At 45.3% G+C, this 10,255-nt stretch overlaps 1 protein-coding gene across 1 annotated transcript; it reads right to left on the bottom strand.

Moving 5' to 3' along the window:
- Nucleotides 1-300: 300 nt before the first annotated feature.
- Nucleotides 301-1,413, bottom strand: LOC136552514 (uncharacterized). Its single transcript, XM_066544086.1, has one exon. It carries the CDS (start codon nt 1,198-1,200, stop codon nt 523-525), a length of 678 nt encoding a protein of 225 aa, XP_066400183.1. The 5' UTR covers nt 1,201-1,413; the 3' UTR covers nt 301-522.
- Nucleotides 1,414-10,255: the final 8,842 nt, after the last annotated feature.

The following is a 10,255-nucleotide window of genomic DNA, read 5'->3' as shown; positions in this document are numbered from 1 at the left end:
TGGTGGTAGGCATGGGGGTCGAAGGTGAGGCAGGTGCTGCCACCAACCGGGAGGAGGATGGCTGAGGTGTCTCCATGATAGTCCAGTAGAGCCGATTGACATGGGAGCAGTCATAGGCAGCGGTGCCAAGGAGGCGGGGCGGCAAGGGCGAGAGGTACGATAGGGGTTGGGCGGGTGAGGATTGAGGAAAGAAGGGAAATAAGATAAGGTAAAGTGAGATTTGATCTAAGTCCTTCATTTCGGATGTAAGGGTTGAAAATTCAAGCGATAATTTCGGTTTGATCATTCAGTTGTTCCATAGACAGCAAAATACCATACTATAGATACTATAGCATCTTTGTACATAACAAGTTTGGTCACTTTTGTCATTGATTTACAATTACATAAACCCTTGGGCAAAAAATAATTACTGAGTACTGCAAAACTATTCCTTCTCAATTCTCATCCAAACAAAAAGAATCAGTGATTCCTCAAAAAAAAAAAAGATTAGCAGGGGAAAAACGAAACGATGGTATCCTCCCTTCACTTGTTGCGGTTCCTCACGAGGGACCCCTCCATAACCACCTTCCTCTTCGCCGTCGCCTCTTCCTCGGCCTCGCTTGCCGACGCGGCGTCGCACTCCAGCGAGTCGACGGCGCCCCTCTTCTCCTTACGCGTCGTCCTCGCGGGCCACCACCGCGGGAAGAGGTAGAGCGCCGTGGACGTGAGCAGCGTGGCCCCGACCCGGCCGCAGAACACCATCATGAGGAGGCACAGCACCACGGCCGCCGCGGACGACGACGCGGGCCTCTTATTGTTACTCGCCTGCCGCTTGACTGGCGGCGGATAAAGCACCCCCGAGACCGACGGCGACGACGAGGCGGTGGAGGAGCGAGACGACGCCGATGTGTCCGAGTCCAGCGACGACGCGGAGCTCAGCAGCGCCGAGGACGCCACCGACGACGCCCTGGACGCGCCGTAGATGACGTCGTCGTCTGCGTCCATCCCCCGCTTCTTTGGCTGGTCCAGCGGTGGCGCCGCCGACGGTTTCTTCTCGTTGCCGCCCTTGTAACCGGACAAGAACGACTTGCCCCGGAACGACAGGCTCCGGCGGCCACGACGCTGGCCCTGCAGGTGTCTGGCCGCCGCCACCTCGGCCGCTTCGTCGTCGACCACGGCCGCCGCCGCCGCCGCACCGCCGAAGCACATGAAGAGCTTCATGGCGCGCTCACGGGAGAGGAGACGAATGGATCGGAAGGTCTCGATCGGTCGGCGTGGTGGAGTAACTCACTGCAGGGGTTTCCGATCCGCTCCTGTGCAGTGGGTGGATGTCTGGATGATATGGATCGACGGATATATAGCAGGATCGATCGCGGTATAGCGGCGTGTCGAGACTCGAGACACTCGAGCGTCCGCCCGGCCGTGTGTCTGCTTCAGATCGGAGCGAAAGCGGCGCGCCGCTGGATATATAGGCGCGCGTCGGCGCGTGTTTTGGTGTGGTCGTGTGGACACTGTTTTTGTGTTTGATGCGGGAATAGGAATAGAAAGCCGAGAGGGGCCACACGGTACTGACTCTGACTTTGACTCAGGTCTTGTACACAATCTCAGAATAGCTGCTGATCTCGATTTCTCGAAGAGTTATTTTCGTCAAATATTTTCTAAAATAATTGTTATAAAAATGTATTCGAATATTAATCTAATGATACTTAATATGTACCATTAATACTATAATTTATATATATTTATTCGATTTTAAAATGTCTAACTCTTCGAAAAGCGATGTGTACAGTTATTTGGGAAGGGGAGTATTTGCCAACTGCTCTAATGATGCACTGCCAAATGATAAACCATCTGAAAAACTTTTCTTTTGCATCGGAGGGAGTAGAAGTACAATGGACGGTTTATTAGTATGGTTTCATCCGGTTCTTTGCCACAGTAGTGTACGAAGGGAAAAAAAAAACTGGCGCTAACAGCTCATAGTCCATTCTAAGAATAAGAAGATAAAACATCTCTTTCCTACATTATGGCTACAATATAATGCACAAATAAATCAGAGTAGAAGACTGGAAGGCACCAAAGCTGTACCGAACGTGTGTCATGTGAGTGAGAGCCTGCAGCAGTTTGTAGAGGAACTGACGTAATCGAAGTCTATATGAGCTACCCCGGCCCTGTGTCCAAAAAAGAACAAAAAAGAATTTATATATTAAATTTAACTAAACTTATAAAATAATAATAAATTATATTTACACCTAGGGCCCGTTCGCTGGTCTAAAACTTGGCTGAAACTGGCTGAAAAATACGGTTCCGGCTGAATTGTTGTGAGAGAAAAATACTGTTCCGACTGAAAAAAGAAGCCGAACCAGCCGAATATAGGGTAAGCAGGACCCTACAAACAAGGTTGCTATATAAAAATATATTTCATAATTAGTACTCTAATAGTACTTATTCGGTTTTTATCAATGCTTATATAGATTTGATTTGATTAAAATTAAAGTCGTCGTTTGACTCCTTGAACGAGAATTATACGACGGAAAGCAATAAAACTAACCCGGCCGGCGGGCAAACTGCACGTCCCACACGGCCACACCTGGTATCGCAGTCTCACTCTCCCATGACGATCGCTTCGCTTTGTTAGCTACTCGGTTTCGTTTAGCTCGCGAGTCGCGACTTAGGTCTTGTCAGTATCGCCAATATCACGTGGTCGAACGAATCCACTGGGTCTGGGGACAGTGGCAGGCTCACTCTCAACAGTCAACACCCTAAACATAATTCAAAAGCAGCATAAAGCATCTGTAATCCAAGGGCACGTTCGCTTTACTAAAAAGTCATGTCTAAAAGTACTGTTTATTGATTTATTGTGAAAGAAAAACACCGTTCGTTCGCTGAAATAGTACGGCTCATAAGACAAGCGAACATGGCCAAAGCTTTTCAGACTTCGTTTACTTGTTCAATTCTATAAAGCAACAGCTGCCGCGCAACGTATTCGGCAGCACCGCGGTAATAACAATATATAAATGCATCTTTTCTTTTAGAAAACGTTGAGGTGAAGATTATGCATGCGGTAAAATTGCATATACAGTACCTCAAGATTTGTGAAGGGAACCGAACGCGCTGTCGTGTAGCAGTTTCGTGTTCCTCAAGATTTGGGAAGGGAAAACTGGGTTGCGACTCCACTACTAGTCTACTAAGAACATATAAATAGTACTTGTCTCTAGTCCGTGTGTTCCAAGTTCACATTCATGGCTTTTATGTTTCGTCTAAGGCCCTATTCGCTTGTCTTATAAGCCGTACTATTTCAGCGAACAAACAGTGTTTTCTCTCATAATAAATCAGTGAATAGTTTTTTCAGCCATGACTTTTCAGCGATTGGCCTAAGATTCCGACGCCTTTGAAATCTCTACGTAATTTACACTCGCTTTGCATGTAGAAAGGCGGCTATGGTCATGGCGCCCAAATTATTAGCTAGTCACGGACGTGCACCATGCATGCGGCCGCTTTTACGTACTACCTGCAGGTTAGGTTAATTAGCTAGCTAGGAAAAACGATCGATCGAGCAACGACGACACAAGGCAAGGCAAGGATCACCCGATGAGTCGTATTGACGCTCGTGAATTGAAGTCTCGTCCGTGTGTTTTTCTATTTCTAAGCCACGCTTAGCGTGTTGTGCGTGATGCACTCACGAGCTAACCACATAATAACAACCATAGTTTCTTTTATTTCAATAGAGTTTTAGGATCGGCCAAACCCTAGTCTTTCGATTGGACAAAAGAGCAGTCATAAAGTTCTTTTCTTTAATTTCCTTCTTTTGCATTGTTCCAGGATGCCGCTCGGTCCGTCGAGGAGTAGTCGTAGTCGTCCTATAATAAACTTTATGATTTGGCTGATACACTCGGGTGTTATACCGGCTTCGAGCACTCGATTTTTTTCTTCACACTTTTTTCCTCCTCCTGACACGCCGCCGCCGCTCACAGGGGCCGTGTCTTCCCCTCTCCCCCTCCCGCCGCCTGTCATGGTCATGGGCACACCTGCGCCCCGACTTAGCCCGTCCGTCTCCTACGTTGCTGGAACCCTAACCGCCGCCGTGCCTCCCCCGAGCCTCTTCTAGGCCTGTCGAAGTTGGAGAAGAAGAGAGAGAGAGGAAGAGAAGAGGAAAAAAAATGAGTGTTCCAACTCTTGAGTGTTGTATAGTATTCTTCATACTTTGTGCTTCTCTTCTCGATTAAATGCATGCTGAGAAACGGTTGTGACAGAAAGATAATAACCATAAGTTCATGAACGATTATATATATATATATATATATATATATATATATATATATATATATATATATATATATATATATATATATATGAATAATTCGCTATGTAGTATAAATTATATAACCAATCATATATTGTGGACAGTGAGACGGACGGATAGCTAGCTTAGAAAGCTAGAAAATGCCAGGCGTCTTTTTAAATATAGCTTAGAGTACGTACTCCCTAGAGGAGATAATGCCTAGAGCTTTTACGTTTTTTTTTTGGTTGAAATCATGCTTTTTTAATTATGGTGTGCCAAGATTGGCCCCAGCTCCATTTCTTAGTACCGAAGCTATGCATGGTTAGAAGCTGCGTACACAGGCCTCTTGCCTCTTGGGCCTTGGCATCATTACCCGAGCTTCTAAAGCGCCTTTTCTTTTCCAGTGCTGGATGGCGATGCTCAAATGTCTCTCCGAATCCCCACAGATTCATGGCATGCCAGGCTGCCAGTAGGAAACGACGGCCCTTGTAGGCTTGTACACTTTTCTTTGGGCTAGGCGGCTAGCTTCGACCTTTGGACAGGTTGTGTCAAGACAAGAGCCTCTTCTGCAGACGTGTTGCATGCAGATAGGATCAATGCATATGCATCTGAGTGAAATGGTCGTGAGTGCCGAAACCACCACCTGAAGGCTGAAGCTAAGCCAAATCATGTCCATGAGGCTGTTTACATCACATTAGGACAGTGGACGCCCCATTAATTAAAAGGTTGAGATTAAGTTATTAATGAGCACTGCTTTTATCAGCCGGTCGTTTTACTACTTTTCCTGAGCGCAAGACTTATCATACAGACATAGACCAATGTTTGGGTATGAAGATACTCAGGACCTGTTTGGCACGGCTCCTCCTGAGGGGCTCCTCTGTTTTTTACTGAAAAACGGCTCCTTCAAGAAAACATTTGGCAGGGCTCCTCTGGAGGAGCCGGAGCCGGAGCCGGAGAGGAGCCCTGCCAAACAGGTCCTCAATCATCAATCGCAAACACTGTGACGGAATAGTAAGTTGTATTGCATAAAGATTTTATGTCCGTCATTGTACATCACTGGACCTATTTATAGGATCGAGAGGGGATCTTCGACACTTCTACTAGATTCCCTTCTTTACCCCTAGTCTTTGAATTACATAAGTAATCACTCTCCAGACCTGAGAAGGGCACTTCGGTCATTTCTATATATAAAATTAACTTTGCCCTCCGAAGCTGCCATGGCAATGACAACCTACCTTTGAGGGAGGATCTTCGCCAGTGGAGCCTTCGCAACTCGAATCTTCGTAAGCTTTGTGTGGGCAAAGCTATTGAATGAAGGTGATCGTCCATCTTCGGCCTCGTGCTCTAGTTGTCTCTCAAATTGTCGTCATTCCCATCGTCTTCGCAATTATTCTGGTGTCATCTTCCTATCCATCCTCTGAAGGTTCCATCCTTCATGACCTTGCACCAAAGCCATCCTAAGAGCAAAAAGAACTGTTCATATTCAAAGCCGACTAGGATATGATTTTTAGGAGACTATGTTATCTAAGATTGAATCCCCAACAATCGACAATGCCTAGACACCACGCGCTAACCACTCCCATCCATTCCACGCTTACAAATAGTTTTATAGAATTAAATTCCACTTACATTCTTAATAACAACACCGACTTAATATATTTCGATGATTCTCATTATTTCTAATCAGCAAGCATAGGTGTTACTATCCATTCTACTAATCTACATGCTGGATTTACAAGAAGAAACACTATTGGGCGATTGGTCACATCGTATTGCACGATCCCATTGCGCCAGTGCCAAAGAAGATGATGTCGCAAGATTAGGGTTAGGAGTGAGGGTTTTGCCCCCGGGGCTCAACACCTCCCCGGCCCCTCGGTTTAATTAGTGCAGACTAAGGGTGGCAGTGGGTGGAGTAGGGAGGGGCCTTGTTAAGTGGTGCTGAGGTTGAGGGGCGGTGGAAAAAAATTTCACCGTCGGCTTTCCCCACTGCATCCCATTGGACTTTGAACCGGCAATAAAATTCGTGCTATGAAAATGGCGTTGTTTGTAATAGTGTAAGTTGATGGTGGTCAATGGGATGAGGGAGGGCGGGTGACGGAGGATAGTGGCGATGTCGCCGAATACAAAGAAAGAGATGACGCACGGTAACTTTTCGTTTTTATAAATGTTGGGCAATCTAATATTTACGAACATGACAGATTTACCCCCGTGTCGGCCAGGGCTTGGTCTCATATAGTCGCTAGAATTATGGAGCCCCTCATAAGGTCTCCCTGTAAGTTATTGAAGTTTAGCTCGGAGGGTTGTTGTAGAAAATAAAGAGGAACCTTTTTCTAATATATGTTTCTAGATGCACCATGTTTATTAAATAAGAGTATTTTATTATAATTAGCGTGCATGTAAAAGTAAGACGCACAAGAAATAGGAGCGCGAAGTGTCAATCATCATTCAAGAGTTTGTCAAAAAGTTATGGTTATGGAGTGCAGATATACTTTCATATTTGCAAAGGTCCGCCACCTTTTCATTTCCTCTACCTATTCGCGTGGATGGCACACGTAAACATTTTAGAATTTGTTAGGCCACAGAGGGCCATCGGTGTGCAAGTGCAACCGTGGACCCATTTTGTTTTCAGCACCTTTTCATTCCCATCGCTGTAATTGGGTGGAAATAAAGTTACAAGTATGCAACACACATGAATTTAGCCTTTGACCTTTACCTTACAAAAAACGTCACACACAAACTAGTACTGACATCCTTTGCTTAAATTTGGTTACACTTAACACCACGATTTGTTTAAATAAACAAATAGCTAGCATGCTACAAAACTATCTATCTTATCATCTCGTTTTTAATTTTAATTACACTATGTACGTCCGCGACATGTAATTACATAACTCTTGGACCAAAAAAAAAAATCAAATAGTGCAATAAGCTTCCCCTCTTCAACCTCGGAACGAAAAAGAAAGACGGGCCGCAGCTGCCTCGTCGTCGGCCACGGGCGCTGCGCCGCCGAAGCACATGAAGAGCTTCATGGTTGGCGGCCCCGTGTCTTGGGACCGGATCGGAGTGATGCGCATGCGGCCCTGCTGCTGTGGCGTGGGCTGCAGTTTTAAGGAGAGTTGACTGGCTTTATGTGACTCGGCCGCGGCAAAACCACACCTGTGCACTTGCGTTCGGAAGTCGGACCCCGTGTTGCCCCTGTCGCTACGGGCATTGTGCTTGTGGAATGTGGACTCGCACTCTCGCTTTCCCTACTCGGTTTCCGGTACGGCTACCACACGCCCTTGTCCGAGATTCCACGGGGACGGGGACGCGGACTGGCCCCCATTTTGTTTCGAAAGCACATATGTACAGCATCTGGCCGGACTTGCGTGGGAGACCACTTCTTTTAAATTCAAAAGACGCGTATATGATTTGCACTCTTCCTGCACTTCAGGTGCCTGAAAATTGCTGAGATTTCAGGCGACGGGAATTTCAGATTGGGGAAGGGGCTCCTCGATGATTTTGAGGGTATTTCTATGCTTGGCATTTCTTGCAACCATCGGAAAACTTTGTAATATAGACTGACACAGGCACTTCTGGGCTTCATTTTTTAATGACGGCCTCTGAAATAGCAACTCTCCTAGACAGGTAGCAGTAGGCAAGAGCGCAGAAAATTACCGTTGATTTCCCATCAAGTGTTTGACGTTGGTCACCTGAGATGAGACCAAATTTCAGGCAACTGATTAATAGCATGTCCCTATGATGAGAGAGAGAGAGAGGCGCCTTTGCCCTATTCATTTGAACTTATCAGCTGTACCTTTCCAGTGAAATAACAGTGTTTTTCTCTCACAGCAAATCAGCATCAGCATCAACCATTTTTTTAGTCAATCGAACAGGGCCTTCATCAGCATCTGAAGTCTAAACAACGTTATGGGAAGACTTGTGTGGTCAAAATTTAACATGCTAGGGACTACATGAAGGATTCGAAAGGACTTCTTTTTTTTTATAAAAAAAAATGATACTCCTCGCGTGTTCGTTTCGTGTTTGACAGTTGCGACAGGGCAAGGACGAGAGGAACGAACTAGGGGGTGTTTATATTCACCTTCTAAACTTTAGCAGCTGTCCCATCGAATGTTTAGACATATACATGGAGTATTAAATATAGATTAATTACAAAACTAAATGCATATATTGAGACTGTTGTGCGAGACTAATTTTTTAAGCCTAATTAATTCATGATTTGACAATGTGATGCTACAGTAAACATGTGCTAATGACGGATTGAAAGGACCTAGGATGCCGCCTAGAGAGGGGTGAATAGAAAATTAACACCTTCAATTGCGGAAAACGATTAGTAAAGGGAGTTTCCAAAATAGAAACTCCAAATAATAGTAATACCACCCATCACAAGTTAACCACAGAGTATACAAGGTATAAAGAATATATCTAAAAGCTATAACTCTGCAACACAAAGTTAGAACAGAGAATGAATATATTCAGCACAGGCAGGAAATACCGGACGTGTCCGGTATGCACGGTTTCTGCAGAGCAGCCCCAAACTTACTCCTTTTGATTTATGTCTTCAAACCAAACTGTCGGTATCTACTGGAGATGATAATATACATAGAGAACCTGCACAAGAGCTAGAGCAACACAAATATCAAATGAAATACGAATTGAGACACGATATTTGTTTTACCGAAGTTCGGACTCGTTCGAGTCCTACTCTCCGTTGAGGGGGCTACGGGCGACCTAGCGAAGGTCAGTCCTAGAGGGTACTACGAAGGTCACTCTAGCCAGAGTCTTTTTCAACTCCTTTTCCTCCTTCCACTAGTTGATTCCGAAGCGGCGGAATCGACCGTTACAAACTTTTCGAGACACCACAATCTCTCGGGTGCTCTCTGACGACGCCTAACTGTCTAGGACCAAAGAGTTTAAGAGTAACAAATGCAAATTACGAGATTGACAATATACACAAGTGCTTAAGTGGTTGGATTGCTCTCTTTTTAAATTTCTCTCAACCCACTAATTGATTCGACAATTTGGATCACACACTCACTAAGAGAGGGTTTGGGAGAGTTGGCAATGCTCAAAAACGTGTATAGCAACCAGCAGAATTAGCAGCCTCCAAAGGTGGAGGCTTGGGGGTATTTATAGCCCCCTTGGGAAAACTAGCCGTTGCCATACCGAACACCGGACACGTCCGGTATGACTTACACTGCGCCAATGGTAACTGAGTTACAATAATGTTGTGAGGCGTCAGAACTCCCGATGAATGCCGGAACTTCCGACCGTCGGAACTCCTGACTCACGTCAGAACTCCCGACCGTCAACACATTTAAAACTACGATAACTGAGTTAAAGTGTGTGAGGTGTCAGAACTCCCAACGTATGTCGGAACTCCCGACCCTCAAGGCATTTGAAAACTAGCCGTTGGTCTCTAGCCATCCATACCAGACACGTCCGGTATGAATACCTAACCCGTCCGGTATGACCAGGACAGTGAACACTCCAAGTCAGTTAAGCACGAGACGCCGGAACTCCCGACCATTGCCAGAACTCCTGACCATCGAAACTCCCGACTCCCGTTGGAACTTCCGACGAACCAACCCGAGAACAAAAACTTTACCATTGTCGGGCAAATACCGGACACGTCCAGTATTGCCAGACCAGCAAAAAAACAGGTTAGCTCTTTTGTCTCTCAAACACTAAAAACTCACATGGGTTGGCATGAGCACTTATGAATAATTATCTATCAACATGATGCATCCCTCTTAATAGTACGATATTCCTATTACCTTAAATTTAAAGAGTATAACGAATTTAAATCTTTTGAGTTGATCTCTTTCAACCGAAGCTGTGTATTCCAATCTTCATCAAGTGAGGGTGCCAACATATCAACTTTGATCTTTTTCACTTGAGCATAGCCATCTTGAGCACGTGACTTGATTCCATTCATTAAATATGAATAACTCCAAATGCATCAAGTCACTTTCAACACTTTGTCAAATATAGATT

The sequence above is a fragment of the Miscanthus floridulus genome, chromosome 4 (genome assembly GCF_019320115.1).
Source record: "Miscanthus floridulus cultivar M001 chromosome 4, ASM1932011v1, whole genome shotgun sequence".
NCBI classification, from domain to species: Eukaryota; Viridiplantae; Streptophyta; class Magnoliopsida; order Poales; family Poaceae; genus Miscanthus; species Miscanthus floridulus.
Note: the sequence above shows the minus strand (reverse complement) of the source record. Positions and strands in the feature narration are given on the sequence as shown.